The sequence below is a fragment of the Monodelphis domestica genome, chromosome 1, assembly GCF_027887165.1.
Source record: "Monodelphis domestica isolate mMonDom1 chromosome 1, mMonDom1.pri, whole genome shotgun sequence".
Taxonomy (NCBI): domain Eukaryota; kingdom Metazoa; phylum Chordata; class Mammalia; order Didelphimorphia; family Didelphidae; genus Monodelphis; species Monodelphis domestica.
Window position 1 is genome coordinate 274,772,330 of NC_077227.1, and position 18,681 is coordinate 274,791,010.

The window sequence follows — 18,681 nt, forward strand, 5'->3', positions numbered from 1 at the left end:
TTGAGTCCTGTTGATTACTTCTTTCCTCTCCACTTTTTCTGGTATTTCTGTTCATTGTATTGTATTGTTACTCTTTTTAAAGTACTTCTAAGTTTTGTGACATTGTAGCTTCCTTTACATTTATCCTGAGCTATTCTACTCTCATTTCCTATTCTTTGGCATCTCAAAATACAGGAAATGCAGAATAAAAACAAGTACTAACTAAATGTGGGAGGATGATTCAGCAAAGTGTTGGTAAATTATCCTCAGACTTTTGTTGTTGTTTTCAGTTGTTTATAACACCTTTAACTTTCAAATGTCTCTTTTTGTGTTTGCATTGGGATAATTTGTTGCTTTTCTGATTTGTTCAATTATATATTTAGTTAAGTTGTCATCTCTTTCACTTTTAAAAATATAAACAGTCAGAATACAAATCTGCCTCATAGGAAAACTTTAGTAGCAATCCATCAAATTTGTTATCTAAAAGTGCTACTGTCATTATGATGTACTTTTTGTTGTCTTTATGATTTGTTTTAAAAACTATTTTATTGGGAGCTTAGTAGGGCGGAGCTGAGGAGAGTAGGCAGAAGCCCAGTGGAGCAGGACACCACTAGGGAGCCATGGAGAATGAGTAAAAGTATGAGGATTATAAGAAAACAGCTGCGTGGCTTTTATCCCATAATGAACATCGGCCCCAAATAGCAGTGATCTGAGGTTCTGGATTGGGGGATTTGGTAAATAGAGTGTCCCAACTGCAGGCCTTTGACTACAGTGAGATACCCAACTTCCGTCAGAGCACAGTACCAGGTCATGCAGGGCGATTGGTATTTGGATACTTAAATGACAAATGCTGTGTGATGATGTAGGGTCTATTCCACGTGTATGGAGTCTATGCACTCTTGAAGGTGGCATTCCCTGTGAGGGTTTTCCACCTTATGAATGTGCATGCGTTAATTGCCACCAATGCTGCTGGTGGACTGAACCCTGAATATGAAGTTGGGGATGTTATGCTGACCCGAGATCATATCAACTTGGCAGGTCTCAGTGACCAAAATCCACTCAGAAGACCCAATGATAAAAGATTTGGAGAAAGGTTTCCTCCCATGTCTAATGCTGATGATCGAATTTTGAAGGCCCATGACATATGGAAACAAATGGATCAAGAACGACCACTTCATGAAGGAACATATGTTATGGTGGGAGGCCCCAGCTTTGAAACCATGCAGAGTGTCAGTTTCTGCAGAAAATAGGGGCTGATGCTGTGGGCATGAGCACGGTGCCAGAAGTGATAGTGGCTATCCTTCATTGTGGCCTTCGGGTCTTTGGATTCTCCCTTGTTAGAACAAATCAATCTTGGACTACGAAACCCATGAGACTGCCAATCATAAAGAGGTACTGATAGCTGGGCAGGAGGCTATCAAGAAGTTGGAACAATTTGTCTGTATTCTTGTGGAAACCATTCAGCCACCATCAGAAAAGACTTTTTGACCTCTCCTTCCCTGCTGTCTACTTTCCATTCCAGATAGTGGCCAGCTTCTAATCCTTGCTGAGCCACTTAGCTCCCTCCCCTAAGGTGTTGGTAGAAGAACTGGGTATTTCATCTCTTTGGAATATCTACTTATCCTATTAGACCTCTGCTCCCTCCCCCCCCCCCATGTTATCTAATTCTCTTTTTTATTCCTTTGGTGCCTTCCTGGATCATTCCATTGTAACTCCTAACCCACAGCCAACATTCTTCATTCCACCTCTAATGGATGTGAGGATTAAGCCCACATTGCACTAAAGCTGCTGCTAATATTTTGAAAGGACTACTACTCATATTCCCTGGGGCATATTCTCTGCCATGCTATGACTTCTGAGACTTTGGTCCCAGACCAGTATGTTTTACACATTTTCCTATGCAGGAATAAAAAGATAGCCAGACAGAACGGTTTCTGCTTTTCTGTGCAGGGTGGGGATAAATATAATTTAAGCTCCAAGAATTTGTATCAAAATATGGATTGAGGCATGATGATGACAGAGGGGTAGCCTGCTTTCTCAGTTAATAGTGTGTTTCAGTGCTTGTATATTAGTAAATTGTGCTCAGGACATTAATAGGCAAGACAAGGAGCTATGTAATGTAGGGCTTCTTTTTAATGTGTAGACACATTAAGTGCCACTGTTAGGTGTTTTCAGAGAGAGATAAGATAGTTCTATCATCCAAAAACATTTGGTTGGTAGAGGGATGTGAGAGACATACACAATACCATAGAATATAGTGCAACATTTAAGAGCCAGGGGAAAAAAGTTGAAAAGTTATTTAGGCAATTTATCAACAGAAAAAAGGAATTCAAAGTCCCACAGGAAATTACCATTCCAGGTGTAGGAACCAAGAACACATACTAAGAAGAGGGATCAGAGGAATTATCTTCTTTCTTAGGATTCCTCAAGGAGGAGGATAGTGTGGATAAGGCTAATGGGTCTTAAATGCCTGGTTAAGGAATGTGGGTTAAATATTTTCAGAGAGGGAGACAGATGAGCAGAGTTGTAGGGAATAATAGTGCATTAGGAGGGTGACTACTAGCAGCATCCCCAAAGTAGAACAGAGTATCAGTTTAAAAACTTGGAGAATAGTCCAACTCGTGGCCTGAACTAAACTGGTATCAGTATTAATGGAAAAGAGTAATACATTCAAGAGATGGTAAAGGTAGAAGACTTGGCAGCTGATTTGGGAGGTTGGGAGAAAGTTAAAAATGATCCCAAAGATTCTGGCCTTTAGTTGGGAAATAATGGTGCTATTAAATGGAAATTTGGAAGAAAGGTGAATTTTATGGGGAAAAGGAATGAATTGTTTTCAATTTGTCTATGATGTCTAGTTGTAGCTGTATAGCAAGCAGATAAGAGCTTTATACAGGGAATGGTCAGAACTGGAGATAGATTTGTGATACATTTGTATAGGCCAATTGTTCTGGGAATGCACTGACAAACCAAGGAGGGATCTTATGAAGATTTTTTTTCCCCTTTGTCAGAAAGGTTCATGGGGTGGAGGTAGGGCAAGGATAGAACCAAGTTAATAATTAAGGGGTGGGAGATAGTCATAGGGGTGAGATTTTGCCTAAAGGTAAGGATTAGGAGTTAGAAAAGTCACATTCAGTTTGGCAATTAGGAAGTCTGGAAACTTTAAAGAATAGTTTCAGAAAGAATGAGTAGCAGCCATCAGATTGCAGGGGTTTGGGTAAACAAGTAGTCAGGAAGTAACTAAATTAACCAATGAACTAGGGTTTTCCTATATGTATAGTATTGTGACTACTAGGATAAAACAAAGGAAATAGTGTTTCCCTGACAGCCCTTTCCTCCAGGACAAGTAGCCCTTTCACACTACCTTATGGTAGGTTAGATCCTCTACTCTGTGTACCTCAGGTTCTGTGAGATTTAAAATGGTTGAGGTCTTAAACTGTAGTGATTAAAATAGTGGAAGATATAAATTGTGATAGATATAAGAGAGGGTGAGTAAATTTGACCGCAGAAAATGTTTCTCTACAGTGTCTTGTTTTAAATTAAATATAAGGTGGTCGCCAGGGAATATATTCCCAATTATGAATATGCCCAAGTCAACTGGGTTTTATAGAGAATTTTAATTAATAATACAATGAGTAATCAAAGAAAGAGAGAGAGAGTAAGAAAGGAATAAGTATGAAGGGCCTCAAGCCAATATGGCCTAGACCTGAGTCTTAAGAGAGAAATCAGTCAGTTTTTTAACACTCACCACAAGATCTGTCTAAGCAAGGATTCTAGTGACACCAGGCCAGCATCATCTCAGCTGCTTTCACCAGCTCCCTCCTCCATCTAAATGTTTCAGAATCAGTCTTCCTCAAAATGAGTTCTCCTCAATCTGAATGTTTCAGAATGACTTCCAGCTCTTCTCTGAGCTGTTATTTTTAAGGGCAAAATCTCCTATGTCACCTCCCCTAAGTTCTTCCATCTACCAATCACTGTAGATGTTTTCCAAAAGACAGCCCATTTTGAATTCACAGCTGAGTATATTAATCTCTTTAGAAAGTCAGAAAAAAATGCTGCTGTGTCGACTACTTTCATTAAGAGAAAACCTCTGAGTAAGTTTTCACCTTTTAGGTCTAAGTAGTTATGTATACTTTTATGCCAAAGGGGACTGCCCCCTAACGGCTTTTTGTCAATGTGTTCAGAAATTATTGGTTTTATTCTTTTTTCTCTTATCCTCACACTATTGTAATCTTTTAAGTTTATTATGTTTTTATGATCCTTTTGGGGAAAAATTAATTTTTCCACAAATGATCACACGGGGGGGGGGGGGGGGATGTAAAAAATAGACTCGAATACAGGACTACAATCCCCATGAGCCTTTGCTCCACTTCCCCAGAATGCCTTGTAATCTCACCTGGGCCGAGATCGAGAAGATATTTAAGCAAAGGCTTTTGAAGGGCTCGGGCTTTTTGGACTTCCATTTTGGGAGCAGAGGCGTCTCTTCCATGATGTGAGGTTATTTTGTCTAGGCCTCTGGCCTAGGCACATGTTTCTTACTTGTATATTCTTAATCTTTAACCTTTAATAAACCTCTAAAAAATATATATTCCTTGCAGAGAGAAACTAATTTCTAATTGCCTCAGTCTCCCCCTCTCCCCTAAATTTTAATCTTTACAGTTTACAAGTTGCCCCACCTTTATAGGCACCTAGCATCCCATTGTATCAATTCCAAAAACAGCCATGGCTCAAAGAACTCCTTTCCTTTATAAGTATGGTTTTCAAGTACTTTCATTGTTTAATAAGGAGTTTTCTGACCTAAAGCATTCTTAAGTATGGGTGGAATAGAGGTCCTCCCATAGCAAGGAGTTTTCTCCCCTAAAGCAGTCCCAAGTAGGGATGGGGTAGAGATCCTCCCATAGCAAGGAGTTTTCATATTCAAGTAGAGTTCTCACTATCTGGTAGGGAATTATTTCAAGTAGGGAATTGGAGGATTCCTCAATGTGGAGTAAAATTTTTAACATTCATAAGTCTGTGAAATTTTAAGGTTTACAGTTCCTAGCCAGTGCCTTATGCTCTGACCCCTTTATCTAGAAAAACACACTTTTCCCAGCTAGCTATTAACAGGAGGAAATGGTTTTATTTCTAATGGGAAATTTCACAAATTAATGGTAGGTCTGTATAGGAGGCAATATTCTGGGCTGGACTCCTCACCAAGTCTATCAGGATGTCTCTGACTTTCTTACTTAGCTATGCCTAGCACCCAGGTAGCCTATGCCATGTTGTCACACTTCATGGCACCACCTCATTAAAACAGTTGTTTCATATAATCTGCCATTAGCGTCTGCTTTTACTTTGGATAGAAACAGCAATTCTGGACTGAGACTACCTTCTGCATTTCTCTTTTTAAGATAAGCACCCAACTGTAACTTCTTTATATTAATTGGAGAAAAAGCTCTATTTTAGGATCCCTATTAGGGTGGATAAAATTAAAGAGCTGGATTTGGTCCAGGAATTTACAAGCTTCTTCTGTATCTTTTAGTACCATGGTTCAGCTCATTGGTAGCACTAAAAAGTTGGAACCACAAAACCCAAGAATTAAGGGCCCAAGAGTGTCTGGTGACTTATCAGGACTAAACAGAATTATTAGCAAATATAATTTACAATATTTGGTGGGAAGACAGGTCAAATAGAGATTCACAGATTTCCTATTTACAAAGCTCATGTAGGATTTGTACTCTATTTGGTAGTATGTTGAACACTGGAGTAAGATGACTACTCAATTTTACTTTGATTTGAAAGAAGTTGAGTGATTTTGTCGTGTCCCAGCAATGTAAAAATTAACCTTGGGAGAGATTTATAGTTAAATTTCATGCCCTTTCTCTCACTATTTATTCCCTTTGCTTTATAGTCCTGGGAAACAATTCCTCTCTCCTTTTTATCCTGTTTAACCTCTTTTAAAAAATGCTTTAAAAAAAAGACCACTAATATATGAACTTTCTCTCCTTGATTCTTGAATAATAGCCCTTTGTACTTGATTTAATGTTTCTATATATTCTATTTTCACTATAGTTACATTTACATTTTGTGTATATTTCATATCCTAAATGAGTATATACTATGAGAATAATTGCCTTAATTGCATTTTATCTATCACCTAGTTTAATAAATGGTCACTAAATGACTGGAAAATCTTAGTAACTCAAATTTCTAATAGTGCTTAATTTCTCACACCAATCAATGAATTCTGTGTGCATTTTTTTCATTAAAAAAACCATTTTATTATTTAACTAATCTCCTTGCTCCCATACTTCAGTAGTTCTGTTTATTCAGGTTGACATAACTTTTGTACATAAAGTAAATCTATATGATTTTTTCCTTTCTATATTTACTTGGAAATTCTATGTGCACTAAAGCATGACCAATTTTTGTTAAAAAATCCTAGGTTTGTAAAGAAAATATGTTGTTTAATATTTCTATTCAGTTCTTTCCATCTATCAAACCAGTGTCTTTTTCAATTCTGTTCAACTTCTTAGACTTCATTTGTCTTTTTGTTGGACTTGTCCAATTCTGAGAGAGGAGAGTTAAATTTTTTTCCACAACTATAAGACTGCAAGTTCAATATGAATCATTCATAAAATACTGTAGCCAATAATCCTAATGAAATCTTTTTTTTCCTCTTTCTTTTTTAAATTTTTTTAAACATTATTTTATTTGGTCATTTTCATACATTGTTCATTGGAAACAGATCATTTTATTTTCCTCCTCCCCGACCCCCCCCCCCCTTCCCTAGCCGAGGCGTGATTCGTCTGGGTATCACGCGTCCTTGCTCTGAACCCATTTCCTTGTTGTTGGTATTTGCATTAGGGTGCTCATTTAGCGTCTTTCCTCGATCATGTCCCCTCAACCTCTGTAGTCAAGCAGTTGCTTTTCCTCGGTGTTTTTACTCCCTCAGCTTGTCCTCTGCTTGAAGATAGGTTTTTTTTTTCTTTCTCGTAGATCACTGCAGGTTGTTCAGGGAATCCTAATGAAATCTTAGGCTATATTTAATGTCCAGGACTAAGAACCTAAGATTGCTGGCACAATCTGCCTTAGGCAGCTCACAGTTTAAGTATCATATTAATTCTGGGTGCCACATTTTGGGAAGAATATTGATAAGTAGAATGTGTCCAAATGAAGACAAATAAGATTGTGAAGAGCTTCAAGATCATGGCTTGTTAAGACTAGTTGAAAGATCTGTAGAAAAGAGAAGATCCATGACATTATATACAAGGAAATCATCACAGTAAGGTACTTCAGCAGTTTACTCAAGGTCACTTGATCTTAGGATGTTTAGCCAGGAAAAGAGCTAAGTTCGTATTTAGCATTAGTATATTAGTATAGTGATATTATTTGTGCATGTGTGATGCATGATACTGGCTATCATCAGTATTAACTGGGAAAAAACACAGAACTATTAAATAGTTAGAAAAACCACTCTTCAATCAAGGAAAGGGGGTATAGTGCTCTCCTCAAGGCCTTCACACAGAGCTGTGCACTATACACCCAAGTCCCAAGACTGGTTGCTCTGGTCATTGACCCCTGGGAGAGCCAACTGTGCTAGATTGACAACTTCAATGAGGAAATGAATTTGGAGAACCTAGATACCTTTTGGGAAACCGAGGGACAGGGAAATACGATTGATATGACATTACCATGTTTACAAGGAAATGGGAGTATTAAAACTAGCTGACAGGCTACAAGCAGGCTTGGGAAAGAGACCACAGCAGAGTTAGCCAGAGGTTGGGGTGTCAGGTAGTGACCCAATTATAATAAAATCCATAAGCAGACCCCGATGGAAAACAAAAACATGTCAAGGTCCCAGCAGCAGTATGTACCAGATAAGGACTTGGGGGCCATACATGCTGATGGGTATTTAAACCTTTACATGCACAAATTACAATTGGAACTCCCATGCTGAGCTCCCCTGCTGAGCACCAGATCAATAAATGACCCTTTTGCTTAATTGCATTTTCTATTGGTCTTCTGTGGTGGTGGGCGAAAGCCCGGATCCTAACATTTATTGTGACACAATGTGAGAAGAGACAGAAAAACCTGTGTTCAAATTATGCCTTAGACTCTTAAAAAAAATACCTTACCTTCTGTCTTAGAATTAATGTTAAGTACTGGTTCCAAGGTCAAAGAGAGGTAGGGGCTAGGCAACTTGGCTTAAGTGACTTGCCCTGGGGTCACACAGTTAGAAAGTGGCTAAAGTCAAGTTTGAACCCAAGACCTCCCTTCTCTAGCCCTGGCTCTCTATCCATTGAGTTACCTAGCTGCCCCATCTTAAGACACTTACTATTTTAGTTGGCTAAGTTAACCTCTCTCAGTGTCAGCTTCATCTTGTGTAAAATGGGGCTAATAAAACCAAGCTCACTAAGTTATTGTGAAGTTTAGATGGGATGATAAACATAAAACCACTTTGCAAAGCTTAAGGTATTACATAATAAATTAGTTGTTATTTGCTATTTATTATATATGTTTATTACATTATAGTTATTATTTGTGGTATCTTTAAAAAATTTAAAAATGAAATTATTTTTCCTGTTTAACAATATTGTATATTTTAGCTTCTAGTTTTTTGAAATTATAATTGCTACCCCTGAATTTTGAGGATCAGCTCAGATAGAATACATTTTATTCCATTCTCTCACTTTCAATCAGTATATATCTCTTTGCTTTAGGTTTGTTTCTTTTATGCAGTTTCTTACTGAATCATCTTTTAAAAATCCATTCCTATTCTCTTCAACTTGCATGACAAAATAAGCCTATATTTGTGAATGTAAATATTTTATACCTATATGTATCTATATGATTATGACTCTAAAATTTACAACCATATTAATCATTTTACTATTCTTTTGGTGCCTTAAACATCGATCTTTGATTTTGCTGAAATTACATTTTCTAAGCTAGGGCTGCTAGGTGGCACAGTGGACAAAACTCCCTGCCTGGAGTCAGAAAGATCTGAATTCAAAATGGCCTCAGATATTTACTATGTGACTCTGGGCAAGTCACTTAACTCTGTAAAATGAAATTGAAAAGGAAATGGCAAACCATTCTAGCATCTTTGCCAAAAAGCTCCAAATGGGGTCATTAAAAGTAGGACACATGTAACAACAAAGCTTCCCATTCCATCAACACCACCCCTTCCTTCAAAGAGTTATGTAATTTGAGGAACTATCCAAATCACTCTTACTTCATCAATTGCTTGGATTTCATCTTTAGTACCTATACTCAAGGTATAATAATTCTTTCTTTTCCCCTTTTCAACCACTTTCCAAGATCATCTGTTATTTTTTAATCCATCTTCCAGGGTCATCAGTTCTTTTTTAATATCCTGTGAAGTACTGCAAATCAATTTCTCATTAATTATTCAGTAAGCATTGATTGTCTGCTAAGTACTAGGGACAGAAATGCAAAGACTATATTTACTCTCAAGGAGTTTATATTCTAATAAGGCACATATAGAATGGTGCAGAATAAATATTAAATATTTAAAAGAACAAATACAAAGTAGTTAAATATGAAATAGTTAGGAAGACAAGGTACTAACATTTGTGGTTCTTGTTCTCTCTTGAATGGAGAGAAGGACTCTATGAATAATAATTTAAGAAGGACTGCATACTAGGAAATGGTTATGGCTAGAGTCACTTCGACGAGAAATGGAATATTATGTATAAGGGGCCATTCTGGATGGATTGCAGAGTGTGGTTTGGGGAGAAATGGACAACTCGAATAGAAATACAGGTTGGGGCCAGATTGTGAAAGTCTATAAAAGCTAGACCAAGGAGTTCACGTTTTATCCTAGTCAACCTTGAAAACACAGAATCACTAAAGTATTTAAAAAGAACAAGTCTTTAATCAGGACAAAGGAGACAGAGTTCTTATGGCCACCACACAAAGTCATACCCAACACCCAGCTAGGCTCTGAGACTCTGGGAACAATGTCTCTAAGAAAATGCTATGGTTTTATTTTATACTTGATCTTAGCCAAAAGGCCAAGAAGTGATTATTGTTTTATTTTATTCTTAGCACTAGAAGGACTCAACTATAAGGACCAAATTTTTGCATCAATTGATTGTTTATTTGGGAATTGTGTTTATTTCTTTCCCTAGATCTTTCTGCCTTATGTAAAATTCATTGAATAATACTCAAATGAAAATTTTGTCTGCCTCCATAACTTTCCTATTTCAATGAAGGCTGTGTGGCTACTACTAGGCATGGATGGGAGATTGAACTATAAGATTCAGTGAAATGAAAAAAAAAACAACTCCTCTATTATTTCCCAAAATCCCAAAAATTATATCCCAAAATAATGATTTTAAGTGAAAACTACTATTAATTTCCTGAAAATATTTTAAGCAGTTTTGTGGAAATTTCCCAAAAAGCATAGAAGTGTTTTATAGATAACATCTTATTAACAATAATAGAATTTTAGCTGGAATAACTTTAGAGACAATATAGGCAAGTTCTCTAATTTTATATATGGAAACATAAAGCCCAGTATGGCTTTGAGATTGAGCAAGGAATTATTCAATACCATATTTGGGTGCACTTTATAGTGACTACCATTAAAAAAGATTCTATAATAAAATTTAAAGGTTCATCACTCTCTCCCATTACTTTGCACCAAATTCATTCATTGAATGCCCTATTTCCAAAGGACCTTAAAGATAAATGATCAAAACCTTCATTTTACTTATGAGGAAACCGAAGCTCCACTGCTTCCTAGTCCAAGGATACGCAAGAAGACCTGGATTCCAACTCACTCTTACTCCAAATCTACCTCCTATTATCAAATAATGTTATTAAGTGCTCGATTTGGAATCCAGAAGAATTGGATATGCATCACAGAAGTGATGGGTATGCATTTATTAAGCTTGCTCCTTCCCTGGAAGGGAACCTGTGATAGATGCCCCAGCAGTCTCAATTGGATTCCTAATCCGTAAAACAGAGATAACTTCTACGTCGTTAGTTAATAATATATCAAGTTGTTTTTTTTTTTCCTAATTGCTCTTAATCTGGATTGGAGGGTGGTGGAAGTGGTGTGTATAAATCATGAGACTTACATAAGTCAGGAGACTGAAGTTTGTAGAATCAAAGTACCTGATTGATTTGTTTACTTAAGGGGAAAAAAACAGCATTATTCTTTTACTAATGATACATAAGAAAAAGCCTGAACAACACTGAACATATCTTTGTGCCAATTACGAGGTGCACAATATGGTTCATTGCAACACTTCCGACCAAGGTGAACACAGAGTTCATCTGGGTTTAACAGAGCGGCTTCTGAAAGTTAAAAGGAGGCGTGAAGGTTCCTGTTTGTCCCTTCAGGGCTTCCGTAGTTGAGCGGGCAAAGCCAGCCTCAGAAGGAGGTTTGCCAGGAATTAGTTTAGCGGGCTGAAGGGCCAGACCTCTCGCCTCCTTCCCCCGGATATACGGATGCACGCAAAACACACGCGCCACCCGCGGTTCGAGGGAGAAGGTTCCCCTCCGAGGCCGGGGCCACGCCTTCCCTTCGCCTCCCCTCTCCTACGTTCCTTGATTGGCTAGAATCGAGGGCTGCTTGAACACACACAGGCGCTCAGAGTCCTTTTCCCTCCGCCTCCCGTTGTAAAGGCGTGTTCTGAAACCGAGGATCTCCCGAGCTAATCACTAGTGGTTTCTTCTCTCTCGTCTTCTTCCTCTCCCCCTACTCTTCCTCCTTCCCGCCTAAGGCTCTAGAGTTACCGCGCGCGGAACCCACCTAGATTCGGCGCCTGCGCAGTAGTTACCGAGTGTCTTGGTGGCCAGCACGTGGGGCCTATTAGCCTTACGCCGCACCAGGGTGTCTTGCTGCTGGAGGACTGTGGGAAGCGAAGAGAACTGTAGGCAGAGAAGAGCCATGGCACCGGCAGAAATTCTCAGCGGGAAGGTGGTCTCAGCGTAAGCAACAAGTCCTTACAACTTGGGGGGCAGGGTTAGACTTTGGGTTTGGAGGACCCACACTTCATTCATGGGGCCCACCCTTTACTCCTTTTTGAATGTTGCACAGAGAGAGGGAGTGAAAGAAAGCAGAGTTGTCTAGGGCAGAGCTAAGGATCGCATAGGAACATGAAAGGGGATGCACTCTGTTCTAGAGGTGGTCCTGATCCTAGAGGAGGGTTCAAGTTCGTGGCAAGGCTTCTCCAAAGAACCTGCCATCTCCGAAGGCTGTAGGACATTCCCTCGTTGGCTTGGGACTTGGGCTCCCCTCTTCTTTAATATATCTTCGTAAGATATGAGGATCGTCATATTGTTTGGAATTCTGGCAGTGTTCTGAGATGATCTGGAATCTAGAAGATATTACCATTTGCTTAGGAAGAAAGAAAAAATTGATTTCCACTTTCTCCCACCCCTAGTACTGAAAACTGGTAAATGGGCTATTTTCGTTGTTGCTGACTTTGAGAACCTTTCTGGGACTGGGGAATTGACAAAACTTAACATGCCCCAGAAATACAGTTGGTGACTGTGATTGTCAGAAACTTCTCTGGGAAAGTGCCTTATATTTCTCTTCCATGGAGAGAGAGATTCTAAATTCCCCGAGGATTGATTTGGTGGGTAGAGTGTTTTAATGAATTATTGTAGATGTGAAGGTTGTGAGTAAAGGAACAAAGTTCTATTCGGATCCTGCTTCCGGAACCCTTGACCTTGTCTGTCACTTAATAACTGATTCGATTTAAGTAGGAAAGTCCTGTGAAAGCTGTACTGTCCCTTAGTGCACAAAGAAGGTATTGACTCATAGCATAGATGCTCCTAAGCCATATTTTGGGGGTTTAGAAATGAGAAACGTAAACTGAATAGTATTAGAGGTTGCCCCTTAGGGTGAAGACATTTTAGTTTCTTTGATCAAAAACTTGGTAGAGTTAGGGGAAGGGACTTAGTGGGTGGCTGAATGAATAATTGCTGCCTTCTAGTGTAATGGGAAACTACTTGAGATTATTTTTTTCTTTTCTCATATACATTTTTGTTTAATGTTCAGTCGTTTTTTTGATTCTGGGCTGACTTTTTGCCAAGGCCAAGATACTGGAGTGGTTTGTCATTTCCTTCTCCAGCTCATTTTACAGATGAAAATGAGGCAAACGACATTAAGTGATTTGCCCAGGTTCACAAAATTTGTAATTGTCTGAGGCTGGATTTGAACTCACATATTCCTGACCAGACCAGGTGCTCTATCCACTGTTCCTTTTAGCTGCCTCCTCTTAATGTACATATTAAGCACATAATGAAAGCTTGTTGAACTGAATTCAAGTATTTGAAAGGTTGTGTTGTGGAAGGGTTTTAGGTTGTTGCTTGGTTCTAAAAAGAAATAATAGATCAATAGCCAACTCTCTTTTCACTTATGATACAGTCTCTTTCACATAATAGGTACTTTGTAACTATTTATTAAACTGAACTAAGCTAGTTTGCTTTTTGCTACTTATAACTGTCAACATGGAATCTAGAAACCCCCCAACTTGTAGCCTAGTAAGATCAGATGAACCCCAAGTTTTAGGACTAGCTTGTAAGTTGGAGACCCCAAAGCTTGTACTTGTTCCCTGTTCCCTTGAGAATTCACCCTGAGGGGAATCCTAGGTTAGCAGTTTCAGACTGAATAATGGACCCTAAAGTAAAAGACAAGACACTTGAGGTGGAGGTTAAACCCAAGCCCAGTGACTCTTCTTATCTCCAGAAGCCTCTCCCAGTCTATTACACCCTCCTTTCAAGGATCGAACTGGGGACCTTCAGCTTATGAGACTGACACCCCACCTACTGCACTAAAGAGTCATTGAAGGGCTGGACTATAAAAAAACTGAACAAATCTGTATTCCGCTGTCTGGGATAGCAGAGGCTGCAGCGCTGGCTGTGATGGGCTTGTCACACCTTGCACAGGCCCATCACTGCCACCGCTATACCGGGCAGCAGTATACACAGTGTGGAATCCCCTCCCCCAGATTGCCACTCACCATGCTTACTCCATTGTGCAGCCACATAATCCTTTGCCCAGCACCTCATTCTCATTCAGTTCCTCTCAGAACAAGGTGTCACACAAAGGATTATGTCACAGGAAGTAGTACTGTATGTGAGCAACGCTGTGCTTTGCTATGCCTCCACATATAGTGCTCCTCTCACTGACTACCCATGATGGAGGTGCCCCTTCCCGAAGTGCAGTGGGGGCCGGATAAATGGCTTCGGGGGACTGCAGTTTGGGGACTAAGATATATTATAGTATAATATATTTGAGAAAACTGAAGCAGACTTAGGTTAAGTGATTTGCCCAGTCTCACAGCTAGTGTCTTGAGACTTGATTTGAACTCAAATTTTCCTGACTCCAGGCCCAGTGCTATATCTACTTTGTTATCTAGCAACATCAAAGGTTGAATCAAAAAAACAAAATCCAGAGAGCACTTATAGTTTGGTAATTCTTGGTGCTTTATAGATAAATTATGGGCTGTTAACAACAATAATACCTGTCTTCAACCCTGTTATAGTCAGAGATAAGATGTGCAGGTGGTGTGAGCTTTCACTCTAAAGTTGATTCATTAATTTATATTTCATAGTCTTCAAAGCTGTTCCTTAAGATACCCAGATAGTCTTTCTTTTCACTGGAGAGATTTATTTAAAAATCACTTGGAGGTCCTTGAATGAAAGGATGTTGTAAGTCAGAATGTGAAATATTAGTGTATCTGACCTTATTAGGCATTCACCTTAGGTTTACATGTGTTGTCAGAGAATTTACACATTGCTGTCAACTGTAGTGATTTGATGTTATAAAATGCTTTTCTCACAACAGACTTTTAAAGTAGATTAATGTAAGTAATATCTCCATTTTAGAGATGAAAAACATTGCACAAGGAAAATATTTCATTAATTAGCCATTCTTTATTTTTTGATCAATATACTTTGGTTTTGCTTTAAAATTAGTGAAGCAGACTAACAGGCCACTTTCTTCTACAAGGAGTTAGTTTGGTAAATTTCTTTAGTTTACTTTGGTAAAGTGAAAAATATTCATGCTTCAATGAATACCATGTGATGTCACAGTCAATGGCTTGCATTTATGTTTTATCATATTTTATGGTGAAATATTTTCAGGCAAAATTGGATCATGGAAGCAAACATCAGTGGCAAAAAGTTAGAGTGAACAAGAGATTCCTAGAATTTTAGTCAGGGAAGGAACATTAAAGGTCATCTAGTGCAAGGTTCTTCTTTTTTAGATCTAGTAACTAAGACCCAAGGAATGAAATGAATTGTAAGTCACACAGCAAATTAGTGAGAATAAAAGCTAAGACTGAGAATCTCAAATGTTCTATCTCTTATGTTAACTACAAAAAGTTTATCTTTTGTAGGTACTATATAATCAAGGTAATTTGTACTGTAAACAAAGCCATATAATATCCTTTTTTTTTTTAAATAAGGAAAATAAATTTCTAAGTTAGTAGCCTTTTATGATCAGGCCTGTAGTTTGGCCTTGGAAAATTCTTTTGGAATTTAGTATATCATGAAATCAAAGTAGTCATTTGTACCTTTGAGAAAGAATCAGTAAATTTTATTGTATTTCAGGCAGGAGAATTGAATCATTAAATTATAGAATGCCAGTGTCGAAGTTGGGGTGGAAAGTTTCAAATAATTGTTTGGAGGTTTTTTTTTTTTTTGCATTTTTAGTGGAAATGTTTGTTTGTGTTTTTAATTTAACAAGAGTGACCACACAAAGTAGTATTATTTACTTGTGTAACCTCTTAGTTTCTCTATTATGTAAATTATGAAAATACTATACTCTTGGGTTTTTCCCCCTCATGGCAGCCTAAAAAAAACAAAACAAAACAACAGATTGAAAAGAGTTAGAATCTGCAACAAATTCCCTAAAAATTGATTGTAATGTATCTGAGGTCCTACTTTTAAAACAAGTATTTACATAATCCTTACTGAGAACATAATTACTTTAATTTCTTATCTAGATTTACTGACTTGTGAAGAAAATTTTCCTAATAATTAGAACCTTCTAAAAATAGAATGTCCAGGTTGTAGTGAATTCCTCAGGACTAGTGCCTGTAAGTGAGTTTTAGACACAGTAAACAACAAATGGTAAAGTTGATTAATTATAATACATATTACTCCTTTATGTTACTCCTCCATATTAACTTTGCCTAAATGTAATCTGTCCTGCCCATTTGCAGTCAGACCAACAAAACTGGCTAAAAAAATGGAGAAAAACTAAATTCCAAATTCATGAAAGTCAAGTTTCAGTTGGCTAATATCCATTTGACTGGAATAAAAAAAAAATTCTGCCATTGACACATTGAATTGTTGTTTCAATGGTTGGTTAAGCTTTTGACCAAGAAGAGAGTGCCCCTAACCAGGGCCAATAAAAATATTTGTCTTAATCCAGGTAATCTGGTCAAGAGAACTTTAAATTGAAAATGGAAGGAGAGAAAATTGCTTAACTACAGCTACCAAGTTTCTTATCATAGAGAGTAACAGGTACAACACCATAAGAAGAAAAGCAAAAAGAGGGTCAGCAACTCATGGAACACAGCATTCAAGAAGAGAGCCAGGAGTAAAAACCTATAGCTTTCAGATGTCTTGTATAGATACATAAGTATGGGTAATAAACAGGATGAACTAGAAAGCCTAATGCTGAGAGGCGAATATGATCACATAGGCATAACTGAGATATGTTGAGATGAGATATATAACTGGAGTTTGGACCTGGAAGAACAAAACTTGTTCAAAATAAAGATAAAAGGGGTTGTGGAATAGCATTTTATATTAGAAAGATATACTCATGAGTCATAGAGCAACTAGACAAGGAAATAGAATAGAAAACATTTGATTACAGAAAGTGTCTAAGGCCTGTGATTTGGTGCATTTGACATAATATTCCCCTGCCTTGAACTCTTTAATTTTTAATTATCTTTTTTTATATCACTTTTATTTTCCAGAATATCCTTCATTGAAAACATGTAATTTATCACTTGTTTATATGGATATGTGATTTGGGGTTTTAAAGGATTGCTCTTTTGCAAAATTGAATAATATAGAAATGGGTTCAAGTGATTATATATATATATATATATATATATATATATATATATGTATGTATGTATAACCCAGTGGAATTGCTTATCAACTCTGGGAGGAGGGAGGGATGAGGGAAGGGAGAAAACATGAATCATGTAACCATGGAAAAAATTTGAAAATAATTTTTTTTAAAAATCCTTCATTAATTGACAATAAATAAGCATTTATTTTTTTTTTAAAAAACTCCTCCTTTCTGTCTTAGAATCATAACTATGTATTGGTTCCAAGGCAGAAGAGCAGTAAGGGCTAGGCAATGGGGCTTTAAGTGGCTTGACCAGGGTCACACAGTTAGGAAGTGTCTGAGGTCACATTTGAATGTAGGATCTCCCATCTCTAGACCTGACTCTTCAATCCACTGAGCCACTTGGCTGCCCTCAGATGAGCATTTATTAAGTGCCTGGGTGGCCTAATGGATAGCAATGCTGGTCTTAGAGTCAGGAAGACTCATCTTCCTAGGTTCAAGTCTGGCCTAAGACACTAGCTGTGCTACCCTGGACACTTAATCCTGTTTGCCTAAGTTTCCTCATCTATAAAATGAGCTGGAGAAGGAAATGGCAAACCACTCCAGTATTTTTGTCAAGAAAGCCACAAATGATATTACAGAGAGTCAGACATGACTGAAAAAAATGAGCAAAATGTGCAAAGCACTGTACTAGGTGCTTGGGATCCAAGAACAAAAGTAAAACTAGTTCTTGCCCTCAAGAAACTTAAATTCAAATCTAGGGAGCCAACATGTACATACATACTTAGATACTAAGTAGACAGAAGGTAATATGAGATGGGAAGGTACTAGCAGCTAGGAGGTTTTGGAAAGGGTGTCTTGTAGAAGGTGGTACTTGAATTGAACCTTGAGAGAAAGGCCAGGCCTAAGACACTTCATGTGACCCTGGGCAAGTCATTCAGTCCTAATTCCTAGCCTTACCTCTCTTCTGCCTTGGAACCAATACCTAGTATCAATTCTAAGGCAGAAGATAAGAGTTTTAAAATAAATAAAATGGTTATGAACTCAGTTTGGGACATACTAAGGATGTCTACAGGACATATTGTTTGAGATGTGAGACTGAAGGTTAATAGAGAAGCTAGGTGTGGATAAATTGATTCGAGAACATCAGCTTGGCGATAATTTAATCATTGAGAGCTGATGAGATTACCAAATGAGATAGTATGGAGAGAAGAGGGCCCAAGAAAAGCTCTATGGGAAACCCAGAGGTTAGTAAATGTGACTTGGATACAGATCCACAAAAGGAGTCAGAGAAAGATTAGACAGACAGGTAGGAGGAAAACCAGGAAAGAACTGTGTCCAGAAAATCTAGAAAGAAAAGTATCAAGGGAGGTTATCAGAATGCAGAGAGATTAAGAAGATGGAAAGATGAGGATTGAGAAAAGGCCATTGGGTGTGGCTGAAAAGGGACTGCCGACAGCTTCCAAGCAATGATGAGAATAGAGATCAGATTGTACAGACTTGAGAAGGAAGATTTGAGAAGGAAGAGGAAGCAGCTATGTAGATAACTTTCTCAGGAGTTTTTATCTGCAAAAGGCAGGAAAGTTAGGATATAAGCAGGAACAAAAGGATTAAGTGAGGGATTTTGTGTATGGGGGAGATATGGG

General features: G+C 38.0%; 1 protein-coding gene and 1 pseudogene across 1 annotated transcript in view; both read left to right on the forward strand.

Moving 5' to 3' along the window:
• The first annotated feature begins 599 nt into the window (after positions 1–599).
• Positions 600–1,467, forward strand: LOC100027618 (purine nucleoside phosphorylase-like; annotated as a pseudogene).
• A 9,878-nt stretch (positions 1,468–11,345) lies between these two features.
• MTHFD1 (methylenetetrahydrofolate dehydrogenase, cyclohydrolase and formyltetrahydrofolate synthetase 1) overlaps positions 11,346–18,681 on the forward strand; it is an 80,800-nt gene continuing 73,464 nt past the window's right edge. Inside the window, exon 1 of the mRNA XM_007473015.3 lies at positions 11,346–11,922. Coding sequence (XP_007473077.1) covers positions 11,882–11,922 — 41 coding nt within the window. The 5' untranslated portion in view covers positions 11,346–11,881. The remainder of the gene's footprint in view (positions 11,923–18,681) is intronic.